Here is a 24,463-nt window from a genome sequence, read left to right on the forward strand (position 1 = left end):
AGGGCCTTCTCCACCCATTGGTCCCATCCCCCAGGCTAACCAGCACCAAGATTAGACTTCCCAACTGGTTGGCCCCCAAAGCCAAGGGCGGCTCACCTGTTGTCTGTAACAGCATCAAGAATTTATTTTTGACCAGTCAAATGGCTTTGGAATGATCGTTCTGGGAAAAAAGTCTGAACTTCCTTGCCCTTCCTTTGGCTTCTTTATGGTTTGCTGTGGTTTTTGCCTTGGAACTCACTGGGAGGAGGGCAATGTTCAGGGCTTCAGGCTTCTCTGTGTGCGACCTGGCCCCTGACTGACCCCAGCCAGTCACGCCTCTCCTACAGCCTACAGCATGTGCCTTAGTTTCTCCAGATGAGCCTGCAAGTTATGGCTGGAGCCTTTAATCTCTTTAGTCTCCTGTGGGTTTTTTTTTTTTTTTTCTTCCCTTTGACAGCTATTTCCTGGGTATGTAGGACGTTCAAGATCTTTTGGCCCCGGGGAGGCAGTGGAGAGCCAAAGGCCAGCTGTGAATCCTTCCATCTGTCTGCCCATTTGCCCAGATCAGCCACCCAGCCACCCAGCCACCCAGTCACCCAGCCACCCAGCCACCCAGCCACCCACCAAACGAGGAATGGTATCTTTGTTTCACATACAGGGGTGGGGCTGACCCTGTCTGGACCCATCCGGAGCAGATAAACTGGCCAAGGACAACATCCTAGCGGGATGGTCAAGTTGACTGCCAGTGGGTGGGTGGGGTGGGAGGAGCCGGACCAGAGTCTGGTGCTCCTTGTTGAGGCTGGAGGCCACCCTGGAGGAAGAAGCCCCAGGCGGTGATAGAGCCGCAGAAGTGTGGGTTGGATCCAGAGGGAACAGAAGGGCCGGCTCCCAAGGGCCAGTGGAGTCTGAGGATTCCTGGGAGCCCCGTGGGGCCTCAGGGTTGCTGGCTAAGGGACCCCTTTCCAAGCTTGGGAGCAGGTCCTGAGGTGGGGGCTTTGAGGGGTACTGGTGTGGGAGGAGGGTGTTAAGGAGTGGGCCACAGGGGGATCTGGGCACTAATTGGAGCCAGGCAGCGGCAAAGGTGCAGGGAATGTGATGGTGTCGGGCTGCTCGGTGTCCAAGTCTTTGCACCTCCACAAGTCTCTTTCGCTGTCTCTGTCTGTGTCTTTCTCTCCATCTTTCCACCTGTCAGTCTCTCCATCTCCCGCTCTGTGCCTTTCCCTCTCTGTCGCTCTCCCTGCCTCCCCGTCTCTGTCTTCGTTCTCTCCATCTCTGGGGGCCCCGCCTTGGTCCCCGCCCAGGGGCTGGCCAGGCCGGGGCGGGCCGGAGGCGGGCCTCGCGGCTCGGCCGGGCGGGGTTAAAGCGCCAGACCGCCGGACGGCGCGGTCAGAGCCGAGGTTGAGGTGCGGGCGGATCTAGACCGAGGGCCAGAGGCCGAGACCCGCGGGGTGAGTGCACGCGGGGGGCCGTAACCCGAGGCGCCCGGCGCGGGTGCCCGCAGTGTGCCAGCGAGGGTCTGCGCGCCGCGGCGGCCGGGGATCCCCAGGACTCCAGCGGCGGCTGCGGGTCCCGGACGCACGTCTGGGGCGGGGGGGGGGGGGGGGGGGGGAGGGATGTGGGCGTGTCCCCGACGGTCGCGGCGTGTGAGCGCAGTTTTTTCAGTGCGCGCCTCGGAGTCCTGTGTGTATCCTTGTCTCTGGGTATCCGTGGTGGGAAGGCACCTCAAGAAGAGCCCCCTCCCCAACAGGACAGGTCATGGGGATCCGAGCCCTGCCCTGTGCCGCCCCTTAGGGCTGGTTGGAGTCACTCCACATCGTCTCACTCGTGGACTTTTACGCTTGTGATCCGGCTGTCTTCATGGCCCCTCTACCCACCCGTGGTAGGCACAGAGCCTCCAAATGCTCCTTTATGAGAAGAGACATGCCCTCTTGGGCCCCCAGAGTTGGCAGTGAGGGATGTGTGAAGTCCTGTAGTTGGTACTAGCTGATGTTTTTGTTGGATAGTGGAGAGATATATGCTCCTTGGTGTCCCAGGGCCTCGCCCTCCCGGCTTGGACCAGGGGGTGGCTAGCCAGCCCAGACCATGCCTGGTGGCTGAGGCCTGCCACCTGAGGAGTCTCAGGCTGGTGGTGGGAGGGAGACAGGGAGATAGTGGGGGAGCTGGGATTTGAACAAACCAGTCCTGTCTGACCCCAAAATCCTGTGTACTTTCCAATGGCCCCGGTCTGTCTGTATAGCCCAGCTTGGGTTTCTGAGAGGTAACATTAGCTCTGGGCTGGTGTCCAGTGGTGACCTGGGTTGGTATCCACAGAGGGGCTTGGATGACTCCGTAGACAGAGAAAGGGAGCCTATCCCTCCTCCCTGGCAAGGTCTGGGCTCCATTCTCCAAATCCCAGATGGCTGGGCAACAGTAATGAATATGGTGGCAGCCTCAACAGCAATGAGAGGCACCTTTGATCAAGGGCTTGCTGTGTGCCAAGCGCTGAGCTGAGCACACTAAAAATGTGACATTTTCATCAAAGCCCTGTGAAGTGGGTAATATAGTTCCTGGCTTCCATATGAGGAAATTGAGGCTCAGAGAGGTGCAGACACTCCCCTGAGGTCACACAGCTAAGAGGCAGAGCTTTATGGAATCCTTTCCGAGGCTTGTGTCCGAGTGTGGCCACACTTGGTTGGGACGGTGGGCAGAGACAGTTGCAGTTCTGGAATGATCTAGATTATTGGTGTTTTTTTAAAACTTAGTTTTCTGCCAGGATCTCCTTTGGGCCAAGGAAGCTGCAGGCAAAAACCTACAATATGCCCAAAGCTGTGCTGAGACTCTCCTTCCCACCTCCATTGGCCAACTTGGCTCTGACCTTAGAAATGCCCTTTGAAGTCCTTTCTCAGAACCCCAGAAATTTGGAGTAAGCCCCCTCTCGGCTCAGACTTCTAGGGCATGGCAGTTTGGGAGTCCCTGGGGTCAGGCAGCCCTTTGGCATAGAGAGAGGGTGCCATGAGCAGGGATAGGGGGGTAGGCTGTCTGAACTACAGGCTTCCAGAGTGAGTGCGGGGCAGGGCTAGGATGTGGAATGGTGGAGCCAGTGTTGGGGGCTTGGCTGCCAGGCTGCCAGTGGGCTCCAGGACCTGCGGTTCAAGGAGAGGCAGATATGTGGTTTCTGGGGGGAGCCGTGGTTGTGTCCTGCATTCCTTCTCAGGAGCCCACACACCTTGTATGACAAGTCCCCGACGGGCGGCCGGGCTAACCTGACAAACCAGCGCTCCATGGGCGTGGGCCACTGAGCCAGTCGCTGGCACCTCAGTTTTCAGATAATGCCAGCCCCAGCGGGACTGGTGGGGCCACTTCTGCCAGGGTGGGGCCCCTGGGTGTCCTTGCCTGGTGTCTGATGCACCAGAGGAGCAGGTTTACCAGCCTCTTGGAGCATCCTGAGAGTGTCAGCTTTGACTTTCTCTCCCTCCAATAAAAGAGTAATAATGGAAATAGGAATAATGGTTAAAATTTGCATGCTGCCTGATCTCACTGAAGTGTCCCAAACAATCTTAAGAGGTAGCAGCCTGCTATTATTAACCCATTTCACAGATTGGCAAACAGAGGCTGGGGGAGGGGAGTAGACCTACTCAAGGTTGCTTACTCGGGGAGGGGCAGGGCTGTGATTTGAGTCAAACCAGGCTTGTTTGAGTCAAAAATGCACATTTTAAAACACGATGTAGTCCCAAAACAACCTTTTATTTTATGTTTAATTTTTTTAGTTGAAGTGTAATTAGGTATAGGAAAGTGTACCTTCCACAACTGAGCAGTTCAGGAGTTTTTGCAAATTGAACCAACACGTGTCACCAGCACCCATATCAAGAAAGAAAACAGCTGTCTGAGCCCCCAGAACACCCTCTCCCCAACTGAAGCATCTTCATTCATTTTTCATTAATTTCAACTAATTAACCTTTTTTTAAAAGTTTTAAAAAACTTTTTAAGTAATCTCTACACCCAATGTGGGGCTCACATTCACAACCCTGAGATCAAGAGTCATATGCTCTACAGACTGAGCCAGCCAGGTGCCCCCCAGCTAATTAACTTTTAAATAGACTTTATATTTTAGAGCAGTTTTAGGGTTACAGAAAAATTATGCAGAAAGTATAGAGTTCCAAAACACCCCTTAACTCCCTGCAATTTCCCCTACCATTAACATCTTCCATTAGGGTGATATGCTTCTTTTTTAAAAAAAATTATTTGTTTATTAATTTATTTTAGGGGATATGGGGAGAGAGAGAGAGTCTCAAGCAGACTCTGTGCTAAGCGCAGAGCCCGACGTGGGGCTCAATCCTACAACCCCAAGATAGTGACCTGAGCCGAAATCAAGAGTTGGATCCTTAACCAACTGAGCCACCCAGGCACCCCTAGGGTGATATGTTTCCTACAGTTGATGAACCAATGTGAACGCATTATGATTAACTAAAGTCCATAGTTTACATTAGAGTTCATTCGTTGGGTTGTACAGTCAATTGATTCATCTTTATATTTAATTAAAACATTTTTGAATGGGCAGTATGTGCTCATGTTATAGAACATCAAAAAGTCCCCAAAGATGGACAGAGAAAGTTAAGTTTCCCTTCCACTCCTGCCCCCCCAGTTTTTCCAGACCCTTCCCAGAGGCAACCACCATGATAAATTTCTCATGGGTCCTCAAAGCATTTTTTTTTTCATTTTTAAATATTGAAGCAAAGTTTATCTAATATAAAATAATTTTTTAAAGATTTTATTTATTTATTTTGACAGAGAGAGAGAGAGGGAACACAGGCAGGGGGAGCAGGAGAGGGAGAAGCAGGCTTCCCGCGGAGCAGGGAGCCCGATGCGGGGCTCGATGCGGGGCTCGATCCCAGGACCCCGGGATCATGACCTGAGCCGAAGGCAGACGCTTAACGACTGAGCCACCCAGGCGCCCCTAAAATAATTATTTAAAAATGAACAGTTCAGTGGCATTTAGCACATTCACAGTGTTGTGCAACCACCACGTCTATCTAGCTCCAAAACATTTTCCTCTCCCCAAAAGTAAATCCTGTCCCTGGTAGCAGTCACTCCCTTACCCCCCGCCAGCCCCTGGCAACCACCACCAGTCTGCTTGCTGTCTCTCTGGATTTGCCTGTTCTGGACATTTCATATAAATGGGATCAGACACTATAAGCCTTTTGTATCTGGCTTCTTTCACTCAGCATAATGTTTTTGAGGTTCATTTATGTTGTATCATATATCAGGACCTCATTCCTTTTCATGGCCGAGTAATATTCCATTGCACAAATATACCACATGATACTCATCCATTCATTTGTTGATGGACCTCGGGATTGTTTCCACCTTTTGGCTATTCTGAATAGTGCAGCTATTCATATTCATATACAAGTATCAGAGTACGTTTTCCATTCTTTTGACTATATACCTAGGAGAGGAACTGCCAATTCTTTTTTTTTTTTTTTAAGTTTTATGTATTTGAGAGAGAGAGAGAGCACCAACAGGGGTGGAGGGGCAGAGGGAGAGGGAGAAGTAGACTCCCTCAGGCAGGGAGCCCGATATGGGGCTCGATCCCAGGACCCCAACATCATGACCTGAGCTGAAGGCAGATGCTTAACTGACTGAGCCACCCCGGCACCCCTTGGAACTGCCAATTCTATGTTTAACTTTTTGAGGAACTGCCAACCCATTTCTCAAAGCGGCTGTACCACCTCAAAACTTTTTGTAACACTTTTTTTGGGGGGACTTGGCAAGAATGCTCTTGTTTGGAGGGGGGCAAGAGGAACCCAGCTACCGAAAGTAGAGGACTTAATGTCCCCAACTTATTGAGCTCCTCCCATGAGCATCAGATGGATTCTTGCTCTTGTTACCATTTTGTAGATGAGAAGATGGAGGCTGTCAGGGTGACAACCATTTGGGGATCTATAGTGTGTGCTCTTTCTGCTTGGAGCAGAGGCTGACCATGAGATCAGGACCTGAGCGAAAATCAAGAGTTGGATGCTTAACCAACTGAGCCACTCAGGTGCCCCCATCCCTCTGCCTCTCCCTTATAAGGACAACTGAGATTCCAGCTGGGACCAACCTAGACAACCCAGGCTACTCTAGACCCTTAACTTAGTCCCATCTGCAAAGACTTTGCCATAGGAGGTCTCATTCTCAGGTTCCAGAGAACTGATATCTTTGGGGGGGCCCATTTTCAGCCTCCCCCATCCCTGCTTTATCTCCATCAAGACATGCAGTGTTTACATAGTGTTCTATCATGTCTCTTGGTGGCCACCTGTCTTAAGGGCTGGGACCATGTGTGTCCTGCTCGCCATTACATCCCCATGCCCAGAACAGAGTCACACACATAGGAGGGGTTCAAACACGATTTGCCAACTGAATGACGAAGAAATGCAAGTAGAACACTTGGTAAGAGGACTGGCACATGAGAGTATTTAGAGGAAGGTCACAATTCTGAATCATAATCACTAGCTGCCTTCCCTGGCATTGCTGGGGGAGAATCACTACCCACTATTAAATTGGTAAAGAAACAAATATCCACAGCTACTCCCTGGTGAGCATGTCACCTGGATCTGCCCAGAACCTTCTGCCTGGGACTTGTGACTTGGAGCTCTCTGTGCTTCATTTTGGGAGGTTTTTTGCTCCCCACCCCGACCCCTAACCGGGCCTTCCAGAGGGCATATCGTCTACACCAGGCAGTCTGTCTTTTTAAAAAGATTTTTTGGGGTGCCTGGGTGGCTCAGTCAGTTAAGTGTCCAACTCTTGGTGTCGGTTCAGGTCATGATCTCAGGGTTATGGGATCGGGCCCCGCATTGGGCCCCGCGCTCAGGGCAGAGTCTGCTTGGGATTCTCTCCCCCCTCTTTCTGTGCCCCTCCCCCCCAAATAAATAAATAAATCTTTAAAAAAATTTGAAAAAAGAGTTTTAATTGTGCTAAAATATACATAACATTTATCATCTTAACCATTTTAGGTGTCCAGTTCAGTGGTACTGTTGTACAGTTGAACACTGTTGTGCAGCCGTCACCACCATCCATCTCCAGAACTTTTTCATCTTCTTCAATTAAAACTCTGTCCCTGTTAAACACTAACTCCCCCACCCTGTCCCCCTTCCCCCAGCCCCTCGGGCCCACCGTCTACTTCCTGTTTCTGAATCTGACTCCTCTAGGGACCTCTTATAAGTGGGCTCACGTAGCATTGGTTTTTTGTGTCTCTTTTTTCACTTAACATAATGTCCTCGAGGTTCATCCATGTTGTCCCAGGTGTCAGAATTTCCTTTTTAGGGCTGAATTATATTCCTCTCTATGGATGGACCACATTATGTTTCTCTGTTCTTCTGCTGATGGGCACTTGGCCTGTTTCCACCTTTTGGCTATTGTGATTAATGCTGCTGTGAACATGGGTGCGCAAATATCTGTTTGGGTCCCTGCTTTCACATCTTTTGGGGATCTACCCAGAAGTGGGATTGCTGGATCATATTGTGATTCTGTGTCTAATATTTTGAGGAACCACCATACTGTTTTCCACAGCAAAGTGGCACCATTTTACATTCCCACGAGCAACGCATAAGGGTTCAAGATTTCTCTGCATGCTTGCCAAATCTTGTTATTTCCTTTCATGATAAGGAGCCATCTTAATGAGTGGTCATGTCATCTGCATGACTTAAAATGTAAGTCAGACCATCCCAATGGGGGTCTCCAAATTTGGTGATAAGCCACCCAGCTGTTTTCCCAGGGTGTGGTAACCCATAGAAACTTCACATCTTCTGTATGGAGGATGTAGTTGGGCATTGGGAGCCAGTGAGTCTGAGACCCTAATGGGGGGAACCGTGGGCAGGGGTGGGCGGGGACTGGGGACTCAGGTGAGGACCTGGAGGGCAGGGTTCATTTAGCTATGTTGTCCCAGGAGGTGGGGCGCAGAGGGAACCATTGGCTGGTTGGACTGAGTTGGAAAGGTGAGATGAAGACAGGACCCATCCATTTTCAGGAGTCTCCTTCGCATCGTCTGAGATTTGTGAGCCCCCAGAGTGATGGAGTTTGGCCATTGGTGGCGTTTAGGGGGTCTCTGCCAGCTCCCATCTCCCTTGAGTTAGAGGAACTGAGATTCAGTTGTCCAGAAAGTGGAGAGAATGTAAGACCTAAGTCCAAGGACCACTTTAAGATTCCATAAAATGAGGCATGCCCATCCCTGAGTGTGGCTCACAGCACATTGTAATGCTCCATACCTGGTCACTGTGTTATTAATATTGTTGTTACCTACCCACTTTATTTGGGTTCCTTTAAGAGCTGACCCCTGGGCAAGGATTTGAGTGCAAGAAGCTTATTTGGGAAGTGATCACAGAACATACCAGTAAGGAAAAAGAAAGTGAACCCCAAAGAATTGAAAACAAGGACTCTAACATGTACCTGTACATGCATGTTCATAGCTGCACATTTCACAATAGGCAGAGGTGGGAGCAGCTCAGATGTTCATTAACAGATGAATGCATAAACAAATTGTGATACATCCTTACAATGGAATATTACCCAGGAGTGCAAGAAATGAAGTTCTGATACACACTATGACGAGGATGAACCTTGAACACATCATGCTGGGTGAAAGCAGCCAGACACAAAAGGTCATATAATATATGATCACATTGATATGAAATAAAATATCCATAGAAGCAGAAAGCAGATTAGGGGCACCTGGGTGGCTCAGTCGGTTAAGCATCTGACTCTGGTCTCAGCTCAGGTCTTGACCTCAGAGTCGTGAGTTCAAGCCCCACATTGGGCTCTGAGCTGGGCATGGAGCCTACTTGCAAGAAAGAGAGAGAAAGCAAGCAAGCAAGCAAATTAGCAGTTGCCAGGGCTTGAAGGTATAGGGGAATGGGGAATGACTGCTAATTGGGATGGGATTTCCTTTCGGGGCGAGGAAAAAATTTAGGGCTAGATGGAGGTGGTGGTGGTACAACACTGTGGATGTGCTAGATGCTACTGAATTGTACATAGTTGACCTTTGAACAACATGGATTCGAACTGCATGGGTCCACTTATATGCAGAATTTTTACAGTGCAGCCCCGTAAATGGATTTCTCTTTCTTATGATTTTTTTCAATATTTTCTTTTCTCCAGCTGACTTTACTGTAAGAATGCAGTATATAATACATATAACATACAAAGTATTTGTTACGATAACTTTATGTTATCAGTAAGGCTTTCCAGTCAATAGTAGGCTATTAGTAGTTAAGATTTTGGGGAGTCAAAACTCATGTATGGAATTCTGACTGCATGAGGGGGTTGGCACCTCTAACTCCTTCATTGTTCAAGGGTCAACTGTACTTTCAAATGGTTTGTTTTATGTTGGGTGAATCTCACCTCAGTTAAATAAAGAAGAAAAAGAGGGGAGACAGGGGAACGGAGGCAGCTAATAGAGAAAGTTTCGACGGTGGGCAGCTGGAGTTTAATACCACTGGGGAAGCCTGGTGGTGCATGTGGAACCCACATCTCAGGAGCATGGCACCCCAGGGGAGAAGGTATCTATCCAGCAATATTTATCAGTCATTGGTTAAGAGCTGCTTTCAATGTGTGTGTGTGTTTAAATTTTCCAACACTCTGGCCATCCGTTCATGGGCAGAGAAGTCAGGAGGGATGTCCTGCAAAGTCAAGGCTGAGGGCATGTGGACAGGGCACTGGTGCATCCATCTGGCCAGCCAGCTGCAGGTCACTGCTGGGGGAAAGGTTGAGGGGTTTCCTTGGGGTCCGGGACTCCTGTGTATTGAGCATCTACGGTGTGCCAGGTGCACGCCGCTTGACTCCACAGGTCATCCTGTGTCTGGTGCACACATGGCCAGAGGGTGGTTCCTATGTGCACTGACCCCCCCATCCCGTGTGTCCCCCCAGGATGCTGCCCATCACAGAACACCTGCTGCACCTCCTGGGAGTGGAGAAGACCTCGTTCCGCCTGTATGCCGTGTCTGGGCTCCTGCTCTCCCTGCTCTTCTTCCTCTTCCGCCTGCTGATGCAGTTCCTGAGGCTCTGCTGGCGCTTCTACGTCACCTGCCGCCGCCTGAGCTGCTTCCCCCAGCCACCCCGGCGCAGCTGGCTGCTGGGCCACCTCGGCATGGTGCGTGTGTGGCTGGGCAGGTCCCGGGTATTCAGTAAGGATGATGGGCCTGACTGCTTCCGCCATCCCCCAGGAATCCGGTTGGAGCCATGAACAGACCCATTTTACAGGATAAGGGTGTGACTGAGGCTCAGAGAGGGCAAGCAGTTGACCTGAGGTCACACAGCCGGGATGAGGCAGAGCTGACTCTAAGGTTTTTCTCTGTAATTTCAGGCTGTTGCCGAAGCAACAGGTGCCAGTGCCTGTGAAAGTCGTCAGGTTCTGTAACCCCCGGGGGTGGGGGTGGGGGTGGGGGACTCCTGTCGATGTTGTTGCCCTGCCCCACGCCCACTGTGTTTGCACAGTCTCTCTCATTCTCGTGCCTTGTCTTTCATTTCTTACTTCACATACAGGTGCTAAGCATTAGATCAGGTGCTTTAAAATATTAACTCAGTCCTCTTGACAATCCTAGGAGGTAGTTCCCATGACTACCCCCGCTTTGCTCCTGAGACTATTATGGCACAGAGAGGTTAAGTGGCTGGCCCTAGGTCACACAGCTTGCCGGTGGCATAGTTGGGGTTCAAACCCAGGCCATCTGGCTCCAGAGTCCCTGCTCTTAGCTCTGTATCCTCTGCTGCCTCTTGTTTCTGGATGACAAAACCTGCACTTTTTCAAAAAGAGTTTCAGAGGTCAGAAGAAAGCCAGACTCCTGAGGGCACTGAGGCTTTTAGGGTTCTACAGTCCAGCTCCTAACTGCCTCTGGCACTCATCTGGTCCCCCTTGCAGGCCTAAAGGAAACTGAGGGACAGTTGTGGAGACCTTCCTGGTTCAGGCCTCACGCCGAGTGCAGACGTGGACTTCGGAGAGGCAGTTCAAGGGCAGTGGTCATCAGTGTGTGCCTGATGCCCATCTCTACCCTCTCCTGCCATGTGACCTTGAGCAAATGACTTCACCTACCCGTGCCTCAGTTTCCCCATCTGCAGTGTGGGGATTATGATTGTTCCTAAGAACCTCGTGAGATTGTATTGACAGCTCTTAAAGTCATGTCTGTGGCATGCTTGGCACTGAGCCTGCCATGCAGGGGTGGATATGCTCAACTCCTGGGTCCTGCAAAGCCTGGAAGTATGAGGGGATTCTAGAAATATTTTGGATTCTACTTGGAGTGAGCGTCCCAGAAGAAGGAAGCAGGAGACACATTTCCATTCAATAGCTCAGAGAACATTTTATGTGGCTTTAGGAATGACTCCCCTGGGGCCAGCATTCACTAAGTTTTGCCCGTTTGTGCCTGAATCTCCTCCCTCCCTTTCACCTCCCACCCCTGCTCGGGCCTCATCCTCTCTTGCTGGACCATGGTCCAGCCTCCTCCCTGGGCTCCTGCCTCCAGTCCATCCCCCATCCTGGCCCCAGGAGGATTCTTGAAACCAACCACGTCCCTCCTCTACTCACACACCCTCCATGGCTCCCCACTGCTGTCTGGAGAAAGTCTCAGCTCCTCAGGTAGTTTTCAAGCCCCTTTAGACTCTAACTCCCGCCCTACTCATGTCTAGTCCTGCAGAATGACTTCCTATTCTTACAACCAGGCTCTGACTTCCCACCTCCATGTCCTTTGCTGGAATTGTGCCCCCTGCCCCGAATATCCTTCTCAGTTAGATGAACTTCTACTCATTTGTCATTCCCCATATCCAGTGCTCTTACTCTGAGAAGCCATCTGGCTTTACTGGTGGTTCTAGAGGTAGTAGCCAGGCTCTGGTGTCCCAGACAGTTGGCCAGGGCCGGTTCTGAAGTCCAACCTTGACCCCGTGGGCCCAGCCTGCCTCCTGGGGCTGTGCGTTCTGGGTGAGGCCATGGTTTCCCTTGGGTGTGGACAGGCTCAGGGCTAGAACCTGATTAAGAAGGAGACAGGAGCCAGAGAGAAGTCATTTATTGGCTTGTTCACTCATTCATTTATTCATTTGATTGGCAGTTGCTGGGCCTTGCAATTGGCCAGGCAAGGGGTTAGGTCCCTTAATATCTGAGCTCTCCCTTAATTCTCACAGGCTGTGGAATAGGGATGGATCGTCCCAATATTATGGATTTGATCTTTGGAGCTCAGAGAGGTTAAGTGACTTGCTCAAGGTCACACAGCTGCTGAGAACAGATTTGAACTCCGATCCTGAAGTACTTCTGCCTTGTGTTTGTTAAGAGCAAGCATTTTGGAGCTGGGTGGCCTGTGTTCAAATCCTGACTTTGCCACTGTGGCAGATGACTCCAGTGTCTGCCCGGATCCTTTTGCCCATTTCTGGATGTGACGGCCTGACCTCCAGCTGCCAGCACCCGAATTCTAGGGCTTTCTCTGGCACTGTGCATTGTGAGCTTCAGAGTTAATGCCCCAGGTGTGTCCCTCAGCCAGTGACTATGGGACTGTAGGAGTTGATGTATAAACACCTCAGCTCACTCTTCCTTTGCTGGGTTGACTTTGATACACGTGTCCCCCAGAGGTCCCCAGGAGGACAGCACTGAGTTGCCCATGGCCATAACACCCTTGGCAGCTCCCCCTTTGCTGGCTGCCTTCCCTCCCCGTCTCACTTTCCTTAGTCCCCTGCCCATGTTTTTGGGGATCCACCTTCAAATGAACCACTTGCCCTAGGACCCTTGTCTCAAGACCTGCTTCTGGGGAAGCCCAAACCAAGACAATCACTTATTCACCTGTAACTTCAGACAAGTCATTTGACCTTTCTGAGCAAAGTAAAATGGAAAAATAGTAGCAACGATGTCACAGAGTAGCTGTGTGGGTTGAAGGTATGAGTATATGAAAAATGCCCACAGCAGTGCCTAACACTGCAAGCCCGTGTACGTGTTAAAAGTGACAATACTAGTAATAGTTTATTCTGGACAGAGCAAGTACTCAATAAATGCTAATCATGATTGTGCTCACTTTTACCGTTTTTTTTATTTCTTAAACACCAGCTATGTGTCAGGTCCTTGTGCCGGGCTCTCTTGTTTTGTTCATTCATGAATTTTCTCAACCACCCTCAAGCAGAGAGTCGATTCTTCCCCACTTCTCAGATGAGGGAACGGAGGCTCACCAAGGTGCAGCCCTCCTAAAGCCAATCCTACAGCTCTTCTGGGCTCGTTTGGAGGACAGGGGAGGTGGCGGGAGGGAAAGGCTGGAGAAGGTGGGGCTATTTTTCCCTACCACCTCCTGCAGTATCTTCCAAATGAGACGGGCCTCCAAGATGAGAAGAAGGTGCTGGACAACATGCACCATGTGATTTTGGTGTGGATTGGACCCGTCCTGCCGCTGTTGGTTTTGGTGCACCCTGACTACATCAAGCCCCTAGTGGGTGCCTCAGGTATGTGGGCTGGGCCTTTGAGTGATGGGTAACCCCTTAACTCCCAGAGCTTACTTGAGCTTCTAGGCACGTAGGCTATCCAGGGGAAGGGCCATTTGAGTAGGGGTTTGAAGGATGAATAGGAGCTCACCAAAGCAGCCGCAGTAATACAGGTAGTGGGAATAGCATGGGAAAAGGTGGACAATATCTAAGAGTCCTGGGAAATTTGAGAGGATGTCTACCCATCTGGAAGTCAGATCCAAACATGTTTGGATAGGCAGTTGTTGGCCCAGGATTTTGTTAAGTGGTTGCTGCTTAATTCTAAGCCATGGGAGCCCATCATTTGCCTTCTGACGTTCCCGCTGCGGCTCTTCCAGCTTCACCTGGGCTGCCCCTGGTTGGTGGAAGAAGAGATGCGGTAGGATTGCTTCTCCCTTCTGCAGTCCACACCTCTCCCAAGGTGTAGGACTCCCAGGTCTGCTTGGCAAGCTCTTGTTCAACCTTCAACACCCAGATCCAATGACCCCTTCTCCAGGAAGACCTGGGGGTGACCCTCCAGACAGATCATGGCTTTCTCCTCTGGGCTTTTCCATTCTCAGTCCTAACCCTCTAAGGCTGAGTGTGTCTGCATCCAGCCCTGCCCCCTCATAGGAGTCTGGATCTGCAGTGTGGCCTTGCATGTAACTGGGCACCTCCAGAGGCATCAGGGGCATTTGAGAGAGGAGGGAGGAATGAAAGAGCTCCAGGGATTTTTAGATCTCTGGCCCCAGCTTGGGCCTCTGCAAACCCATGTCTAGAGACCACCATCAAGGCTGCCACCCTGGAGCCATGAAAGAGGAAGGGCTGCCATTCTTCCCTTCCCAGCTATGCCCTCCCCACTGCATTTGTGAGGGGATGCCTACCCCACTGCACAAACGGGGAACCTAGACCCTGGGAAAGGTGACTTTTCCAAGGGATGGGCACCAAGTTGTGGGAAGAGCCCTGGGCTAGGACTTAGGCAGGCTGGGCTCTGATCCTGGCTGGAGCCATACTTGCTGTGTGACCAAGAAATTCATCTAGCCTCACAGGGCCTCAGTTTCTGCTCTGGAAAATGGGGTGGTTGTGAAGGCTCCAGATGATGTGGGTAGGTGCTCCTGAGGATTTGTTCTCTCCTGCCTTTTTCATATCCTGTTTTTCTTTCCCCTTCTTCTCATTCTCTCCTGACTCCTCCTACTTCCCCCCGACTCCTAAGACTCCCAGTTTCCTGGGTACTGTCCTCCGTGGTTGTGAGACCCCAACTAGAATAGGGAGTGAAGCCCCCAGTGTGGCCTCAGTGCATAGCAGATGCCCAGGCCTCTGCCGCTCCTTTCCTCTCCCCTCCCCTCCCTCAGGCCAGGCAGGACATCCACTACCTCCCCTGCTGGAGGAGTCAGATGGGGGGCTCTAGCTGGGAGGGTGGGGCTGTGAGTCCGGACAGACAGGCCTGGCCCCAGGCTGTGGATCGCATTCCCCACTGGGGCCTCCACAGGGCCACACCTGGGGAACTCGCTGCTCGGGGCCCAAACCCACACAGCCCATGGAGTCTGAGAAAGGCACGGCTCCTCTTGGACCTCTGTTTCTCCATCTTCTATTGGGCAATTGGGATGGAGAGGATTAATGGGTGAAAGAAGGTGAAAATGATTTATAGAGGATGAAACATGATATATAGGCATGTAATTATAGCTTGTCTTTCTACATTCATTTTGTTTGGGGCTGAAATTCACGTAACATATAATTAACCATTTTAAAGTACACAGTTTTAAACTGTAAGGTATTTCGAATGTTCCCAGTGTTGTGCAACCCTCGGCTCTCTCTCGTTTCAAACTTATTCACAGCTCCGTAAAACAGCCTGAGCCCATTAGGTAATTACTTCCCATTCTCCTCTCCCCCCATCTCCTGGTGCATCCCCCCAATCCTTTCTATCTCTATGGCTTGGCCTGTTCTGGATATGTCATAGGAAAGGAATTATATACAATGTGGTCTTTTGCAACTGACTTCTTTCACTCAGCAAAATGTTTCCGAGGTTCATCCACAGAGTAGCGATGACCAGGGCTTTATTCCTTTTTAAGGCTGAGTAATATTCCATTGTCTGGATATATGGATATACCACATTTGTTTATCCACTCCTCCACTGACAGTTATTTGGGTTGTTTCTACCTTTGGGCTATTACAAATGATGCTATGAACAGGCATGTATGTTTTCATTTTCTCCTGGGTAGACACCGAGGAGTAGAAATGCAGGGCCATATGGGAATTCTACCCTTAACTTTTTAAGGAACCACCAAACTGCTTTCCACGATGGCTAGGCATTTATTTTTCACTAGTAGGGGCTTGCTGGGGGCTGGAGACGCAGATATTGATCTCACAAGTTCTTGACACCAGTGACCAATAATTATAGTCCTAGTTATAAAAATAGCCAGCAGTTGGTTAATTATTCATATGTGTGTACAAATATTTAATGAGCACCTGCCATGTGCCAGGAACATCTTAGCTCTTTGAGTTTTTGTAGGGATGGTACAAGGCAGGCAGGGTTGTTCTGTTTCTCCTGTGGCAGATGAGGAAGTGGAGGGACAGAGGGCTAACGTGCCCAAGTTTACACATGGAGTTAGTGGTAGGGCTGGGATTTGAACCTGGGCCTGGCCTGCCCAGAGGCCAGGCTCTCAACCACAGTGATATGGACTTTCCTGCTGGGCACTGCGTGGGGCCTTTCTTATATGACCTCATCCAGGGTAGATGTTACCATCCCCTTTTTACTGAAGGGGACACTTCAGTAAAATGGGAAAGGCAGCCTGGACACAGACCCTCCTGGAATCAAGTGGTCAGAGTTGAAGTGGAGTAAGGATCCGAGGATGGGAGAACAAGGGTTCAGCTGGGGAGACTTCCTGGAGGGGGTGTTAGTGAAGCTGGGCCTTGAAGGATGTTTGGAGTTTGCCATATGAGAAGTCTCAGGTGGAGGGTTCTACCAGGACAAAGGTGTAGATGTGTAAAAGTACCAGGGGAATTCAGGTGACTTGGGGTGTCCGGAGGGAAGATGATGTGTGGGGAGGAGTAGGCGATGAGACAGGAGGTAGACTCAGAGCACCTATGTGCAAAGCAAATGAGCTTGTGTTTTACCTTGGGGGTGTTAAGGAATGATGGGTGGTGTTTTAAATAGGACAGCCATTGAACAGGTCTGTATATCAGAAAGACCCTCAAAGGGCCTAGGTTGGAGTCCAGATCCCAGAGAGTAAAGGAGTGACCAGAATTCCACCTTCTTCTCCAACGTTGCCTCTTCCTGGAAGCCTGCTTTGACTTCCAGCAGCCCTTTTTCTGTGCCTCCCTTTGCTTCTGGCATACTTTCTATCTTGTAGATCATTGCATGGCGTGCCTCTGCTTCCCTTTCTCACCCCACCTGGAGCTCTTCCAGGCAGGGTGTGGAGCTGAGCCATCTCTGGTCCCCAGCATTGCCCAGCATGGGTTGGGTAAAGGAAGATGGTAGAAGAGATGTTCTGAATAGGAGGATGAGTGGACAGATGACTCTGTGCACGATTGGCCAGTTCTTAGGTACTGTGTGTGTAGGTGGCTGAGTCACATCTCAGATAAAAGTGACATCACTTGAATTTCAGGTACTTCCTTTCTGGGCCCCTGTCCATTCTGTCCCAAGTCTGCTCAACATAGAAAGGGAATTCACTCACTCACCCATCCATCTATCCATCCGTCCATTTTTGCATTCATTCATCCTTTGGTTGGTTCATTCAATAAAAGAGTTATTTAACACTAGGAGTGCCTGGGTGGCTCAGTTGGTTAAGCATTTGATTCTTGATTTCAGCTCAGGTCGTGATCTCAGGGTTGTGAGATCGAGCCCCACGTTGGGCTCCATGCTGGGCGTGGAGCCTGCTTAAGATTTCTCTCCCAGGGCGCCTGGGTGGCTCAGTTGGTTGATTGTCTGACTCTTGACTTTAGCTCAGGTCATGATCTCAGGGTTGTGGAATCAAGCCCTGCGTTGGGCTCTGTGCTCAGTGTGGAGTCCACATGTCCCTCTTCCTCTGCTCCTCCCCCGTTCTCTCTCAAATACAGAAATCGCTAAAAAAAAGATTGTCTCTCCCTCTCCCTCTGGTCTTCCTTCCTCTCTCCCTCTCTAAAAACCACATTATCAGTGATCAACGTGGTCCCTCCTCTCAAGGGGCCTGTAACTGGATGGATACAGTCTAGAGTGACTGATAGAGGAGGGATAGCATCCAAGCAGAGGAGGATGAGGGGGAGTGTTTGAGGCAGAGAGGGCATGTGGTAGACAGACCTGGAGCAGAGAGAGAATGTGACTTTTTCAAGGAGATGAGAAAATTCTGTGATGGTAGAAGATTGAGCATGTAGAGAATGGAGGATGGAGATGTTTTGAGAGAGGTCTGGACTGGGGTAGATGATTCAAGGCTTTGAAAATGGTCTGAGCAGCTGGTGGTTGCGGCTAATGAGTGTGAGTAGGAAGGGACATGGTCGGATCTAGCATCTGATAAGACCTCCTGGGACCAGAGTGCAGGGCAGACTGGAGACAGAGAGCACAGGAGGTGTAATTCAGATGGCCTGAGTTGGCAAAAAAGAGGGGTGATTAGGGTGAAGAGGGTCATCCTGGATGGAGAGCACAGGTTTGGAAGTAGGGCCAGCATGTGGGGTTATTTGGTGTGTGTTGAGGGGTGAGGTGGGAGAGGCATACAGGGGCAGGATGGGGCAGGGCCTTCAGTGCTAGCCTGAGCTTGAATTTTCTTACCAGGGTGATAGGGAGCCATGGGAGGTATCTGAGCAGGGGAGGCTCATGTTCAGATCAGCATGTTATAAGGATCTTTCTGGGGCAGGTATAGAGGAGAAACTGGAGGGGTGAGGCGGAGGTTGGAGCTCAGAGAGGAGGCCCAAGGAGGTCATAAGCAGAGGTCAAGGGTCAGAACTCTGTTTTGAGTCATCACCAACTCTTCTCTCTCCACAGCTGCCATTGCCCCCAAGGATGACCTTTTCTATGGTTTCCTGAAACCTTGGCTAGGTGAGTGTGGGAGTGGGTGAGTGGGCTGGGGCTTCGGGGAAGAGGAGTGGGGTTTCTTGTAGGGTTTCAGAGTAATAGGAGAGGCCCCTAATCTCAGTCTTCTGGGCCCAGGAGATGGGCTGCTGCTGAGCAAAGGTGACAAATGGAGCCGCCACCGCCGCCTGCTGACACCTGCCTTCCACTTTGACATCCTGAAGCCCTACATGAAGATCTTCAACCAGTGCACTGACATCATGCATGTGAGTCGCAAGGTTTCTTGGGAAGAGGGTATCCTGGGAGTGAGACTGGTCCAGGCTCCGACTCATGGGTAAGCCGGGTGATGTCAGGAAGCTTCACTTCCTTTACCCTATAAAGTGGGCTTATAGTAAGCAGGCAGCTAGGTCATTGGCAGCCTGGCTTAAAGTCTGCGGTCTCCACGTCAATTTGCCGTGTGTCTCTTTCTCTTCCAGGGTAAATGGCGGCGCCTGGCACAGGGCTCAGTGGTCTCCCTTGACATGTTTGAGCATGTCAGCCTCATGACCCTGGACAGTCTTCAGAAATGTGTCTTCAGCTACAACAGCAACTGCCAAGAGTGAGTGTGGCCTCCCTGGGGAAGATAGAGCCCATTGCTTTAGGGCAAGGTGGTGGGAGAAGAAAGGAAACTCTCAGGTGTTAGGCATCCCGGGGCTATTGGTACTCTGCCACTGACGGGCTGTGTGTTTCTGAAAACTGACAGCACCTCTCTGAGCGTATCTCCTTATCCAAAAATGGAATCCCAATTCCTTCCCCATAGCCATCGTGTGAGTATTGAGATAATGTAAGTTGATGGTTTTGCATATAGTAGGTGCTTCATAAATGCTAGTTTCCCTCATTGCTCCATGAAGAGTAGTTTGGCCTTTGGAAAGTGTCTCCCCATTTTCTGAGCCTCAGTGTCCTTTTTTGTAAATCAGGATGACAATCCTTAACCCTTTGAGAGGTGTTTTAAGAATAAAATGATGTTGGGGCGCTTGGGTGGCTAGGTCGGTTAAGCTTCCAACTCTTGATTTTCGCCTGAGTCGTGAACACAGGGTTGTGGGATCAAGCCCCATGTTGGGTGGGCTCTGTGCTTGCAGAGCCTGCTTGAGATCTCTCTGTCCCTCTCCCTCTGCCCCTCCCCCATGCTCCTGCTCTAAATAAATAACACTTTGTGCTTAAAAAAAAGAAATAAAATGATGCCACAGTGCCCTGACACACAGTAGATGCTCAATGAATATTTGTTGAATGAATGAATAAGATGACCATTGTCCTGGTTCATTCATTCATTCATCAGATATTTGTTGTGTTCCTACTATGTGTCTGATACTATGCTAGCTACTGGGAATATGGTGGTGAGCGACAGACTAAGTTCCAGTACCTTGGAATTTATAGTGTAAGTGGGTATATATCGAATAAGAGACATTGTAAATGGCAAGTTTGTAGCACATAGTAGGTCATTAATAATAAGCTGCTGACTTTGTTACTCTGGGCTTTGTAGGGTTATGCTTCAGTTGGGTAAGGTGGAGATGGCCTTTGTGATTGATTATTTAATTAATTGGGAAATATTTACTGAGTGCCTTCTATGCCCCACTCTTGGACTAGGCACTATGAATACAGTGGTCAACAAAATAGACAAGGTCTTGCTCCTCTGGAATTTACGTGTTGGTGGGAAGAAAGGCAGTAACCATGCACAAATAAAGAAACAAGAAAATGACAGACTGTGACAAGTGTATGAAAACAAGCATACTTCAGGACCAAGGACAGCCCCTTGCACACCTGTCCCAGGGATTATTTCATTTGTTTTTTTTCATTTTTAAAAAGATTTATTTATTTACTTATTTATTTGAGAGAGAGAGTGCGAGAGCAAGCATGGGGTAGGGGGGATGGAGGGGCAGAGGAAGAGGGAGAGAGAATCTTAAGCAGACTCCATACTGAGTGTGGGACCTGATGCGGGGCTTGGTATAATGACCCTGAGATCAGGACCTGAGCCAAAACCAAGAGTCAGATACTTAACCAACTGTGCCACACGGGCACCCTTTCGTTTGATTTTTTAAATAACAGTTTTACTGAGATGTAATTCACATACCGTATGATTCACCCATTTAATAAAATATACAATCCAGTGGTTTCTAGTATATTCACATAGTTGTGCAACCATCACCATAATCAATTTTAAAATATTTTCACCAAAGATAAGCCCTGTACATTTTAGCACTCACCCCCACTTCCCACTTCTCCCGGTGTAGGCAATCATGAACCTTCCTTCTGCTGCCATAGATTTGTCTATTATGGAAATTTCATACTGATTGAATGAATCAGACTTCTGTGTCTGGTTTTGTTCACTCAGCAAAATGTTTTCAAGATTCATCCATGCTGTGGCCTGTGTCAATATTTCATTTTTTAGGTTGCTGAATATTCCATTTACCATATAATACAACATTTTGTTTATCCGTTCATCTACTGATGGACATTTGGGTTGTTTCCACTTTTTGGCTATTATTTAAGCATTGGTGTATGAGTGTTTGTGTGAACAGATGTTTTCGATTTTTTTAAAAAATTTTTTTATTGTTATATTAATCACCATATATTACATCAGTAGTTTTTGATGTAGTGTTCCACGATTCATTGTTTGTTCATAACACCCAGTGCTCCATGCAGAATGTGCCCTCTTTAATACCCATCACCAGGCTAACCCATCCCCCTACCCTCCTCCCCTCTAGAACCCTCAGTTTGTTTTTCAGAGTCCATCATCTCTCATGGTTCGTCTCTCCCTCCGACTTACTCCCCTTCATTCTTCCTCTCCTGCTATCTTCTTCTTTTTCTTTTTTCTTAAAATATGTTGCATTATTTGTTTCAGAGGTGCAGATCTGTGATTCAACAGTCTTGCACAATTCACAGCGCTCACCGTAGCACATACCCTCCCCAATGTCTATCACCCAGCCAACCCATCCCTCCCACCCCCAACCACTCCAGTAACACTCAGTTTGTTTCCTGAGATTAAGAATTCCTCATATCAGTGAGGTCATATGATACATGTCTTTCTCTGATTGACTTATTTCACTAAGCATAAGACCCTCCAGTTCCATCCATGTCATCGCAAATGGCAAGATCTCATTCCTTTTGATGGCTGCATAATATTCCATTGTGTATATATACCACCTCTTCTTTATCCATTCATCTGTCGATGGACATCTTGGCTCTTTCCACAGTTTGGCTATTGTGGACATTGCTGCTATAAACATTGGGGTGCACGTACCCCTTCGGGTCCCTACATTTGTATCTTTGTGGTAAATACCCCGTAGTGCAATTGCTGGATCGTATGGTAGCGCTAATTGCAACTGTTTGAGGAACCTCCATACTGTTTTCCAGAGTGGTTGCACCAGCTTGCATTCCCACCAACAGTGTAGGAGGGTTCCCCTTTCTCCACATCCCCGCCAACATCTGTCGTTCCCTGACTTGTTCATTTTAGCCATTCTGATGGGTGTGAGGTGGTATCTCATTGAGGTTTGGATTTGGATTTCCCTGATGCCGAGCGATGTTGAGCACTTTTTCATGTGCCTGTTGGCCATTTGAATGTCTTCTTTGGAAAAATGTCTGTTCATGTCTTCTGCCCATTTCTTGACTGGATTATTTGTTCTTTGGGTGTTGAGTTTGATAAGTTCTTTATAGATTTTGGATACTAGCCCTTTATCTGATATGTCATTTGCAAATATTTTCTCCCATTCTGTCGGTTGTCTTTTGGTTTTGTGGACTGTTTCTTTTGCTGTGCCAAAGCTTTTTATCTTGATGAAATCCCAATAGTTCATTTTTGCCCTGGCTTCCCGTGCCTTTGGCGATGTTTCTAGGAAGAAGTTGCTGCGGCTGAGGTCGAAGAGGTTGCTACCTGTGTTCTCCTTTAGGATTTTGATGGACTCCTGTCTCACGTTTAGGTCTTTCAACCATTTGGAGTCTATTTTTGTGTGTGGTGTAAGGAAATGGTCCAGTTTCATTCTTCTGCATGTGGCTGTCCAATTTTCCCAACACCATTTGTTGAAGAGACTGTCTTTTTTCCATTGGACATTCCTTCCTGCTTTATCAAAGATAAGTTGACCATAGAGTTGAGGGTCCATTTCTGGGCTCTCTATTCTGTTCCATTGATCTATGTGTCTGTTTTTGTGCCAGTACCATACTGTCTTGATGATGACAGCTTTGTAATAGAGCTGGAAGTCCGGAATTGTGATGCCGCCAGCTTTGCTTTTCTTTTTTAATATTCCTCTGGCTATTTGGGGTCTCTTCTGGTTCCATACAAATTTTAGGATTATTTGTTCCATTTCTTTGAAAAAAGTGGATGGTATTTTGATAGGGATTGCATTGAATGTGTAGATTGCTCTAGGTAGCATTGACATCTTCACAATGTTGGTTCTCCCAATCCATGATCATGGAACATTTTTCCATTTCTTTGTGTCTTCTTCAATTTCTTTCATGAGTATTTTATAGTTTTCTGAGTACAGATCCTTTGCCTCTTTGGTTAAATTTATTCCTAGGTATCTAATGGTTTTGGGTGCAATTGTGAATGGGATCGACTCCTTGATTTGTCTCTCTTCTCTCTTGTTGTTGGTGTATAGGAATGCCACTGATTTCTGTGCATTGATTTTATATCCTGCTACTTTACTGAATTCCTGTATGAGTTCTAGCAGTTTTGGGGTGGAGTCTTTTGGGTTTTCCACATACAGTATCATATCATCTGCAAAGAGTGAGAGTTTGACTTCCTCTTTGCCGATTTGGATGCCTTTGATTTCTTTTTGTTGTCTGATTGCTGTGGCTAGGACTTCTAATACTATGTTGAATAGCAGTGGGGAGAGTGGACATCCCTGCCGCGTTCCTGACCTTAGGGGAAAAGCTCTCAGCCTTTCCCCATTGAGAATGATATTCGCTGTAGGTTTTTCGTAGATGGCTTTTATGATATTGAGGTATGTACCCTCTATCCCTATACTCTGAAGAGTTTTGATCAAGAAAGGATGCTGTACTTTGTCAAATGCTTTTTCTGCATCTATTGAGAGGATCATATGATTCTTGTTCTTTCTTTTGTTAATGTATTGTATCACGTTGATTGATTTGCGGATGTTGAACCAGCCTGCAGCCCAGGGATAAATCCCACTTGGTCGTGGTGAATAATCCTTTTAATATACTGTTGGATCCTATTGGCTAGTATTTTGGTGAGAATTTTTGCATCCATGTTCATCAAGGATATTGGTCTGTAATTCTCCTTTTTGATGGGGTCTTTGTGTGGTTTTGGGATCAAGGTAATGCTGGCTCATAAAATGAGTTCGGAAGTTTTCCTTCCATTTCTATTTTTTGGAACAGTTTCAGGAGAATAGGTATTAATTCTTCTTTCAATGTCTGATAGAATTCCCCTGGGAAGCCATCTGGCCCTGGGCTTTTGTTTTTTGGGAGATTTTTGATGACTGCTTCAATTTCCTTAGTGGCTATAGGTCTGTTCAGGCTTTCTATTTCTTCCTGGTTCAATTTTGGTAGTTGATACATCTCTAGGAATGCACCCATTTCTTCCAGGTTATCTAATTTGCTGGCTTAGAGTTGCTCATAATATGTTCTTATAATTGTTTGTATTTCTTTGGTGTTGGTTGTGATCTCTCCTCTTTCATTCATGATTTTGTTGATTTGGGTCATTTCTCTTTTCTTTTTGATCAGTCTGGCCAGGGGTTTATCAATCTTGTTAATTCTTTCAAAGAACCAGCTCCTAGTTTTGTTGATCTGTTCTACTGTTCTTTTGGTTTCTATTTCATTGATTTCTGCTCTGATCTTTATGATTTCTCTTCTCCTGCTGGGTTTAGGCTTTATTTGCTGTTCTTTCTCCAGCTCCTTTAGGTGTAGAGTTAGGCTGTGTATTTGAGACCTTTCTTGTTTCTTGAGAAAGGCTTGTATTGCTATATACTTTCCTCTCAGGACTGCCTTTGCTGTATCCCAAAGATTTTGAACAGTTGTGTTTTCATTTTCATTGGTTTCCATGAATTTTTTAAAATTCTTCTTTAATTTCCTGGTGGACCCATTCATTCTTTAGTAGGATGCTCTTTA

At 48.4% G+C, this 24,463-nt stretch overlaps 1 protein-coding gene across 1 annotated transcript in view; it reads left to right on the forward strand.

The window, feature by feature from the left end:
* Positions 1-1,357: 1,357 nt before the first annotated feature.
* The window catches only part of LOC113917645 (cytochrome P450 4F22), a 34,658-nt gene continuing 11,552 nt past the window's right edge, over positions 1,358-24,463 (forward strand). Inside the window, exons 1-6 of the mRNA XM_027585544.1 lie at positions 1,358-1,427; positions 9,859-10,081; positions 13,248-13,392; positions 18,344-18,397; positions 18,509-18,636; positions 18,847-18,968. Coding sequence (XP_027441345.1) covers positions 9,860-10,081; positions 13,248-13,392; positions 18,344-18,397; positions 18,509-18,636; positions 18,847-18,968 — 671 coding nt within the window. The 5' untranslated portion in view covers positions 1,358-1,427; position 9,859. The remainder of the gene's footprint in view (positions 1,428-9,858; positions 10,082-13,247; positions 13,393-18,343; positions 18,398-18,508; positions 18,637-18,846; positions 18,969-24,463) is intronic.

The sequence above is a fragment of the Zalophus californianus genome, chromosome 1 (genome assembly GCF_009762305.2).
Source record: "Zalophus californianus isolate mZalCal1 chromosome 1, mZalCal1.pri.v2, whole genome shotgun sequence".
NCBI lineage: Eukaryota > Metazoa > Chordata > Mammalia > Carnivora > Otariidae > Zalophus > Zalophus californianus.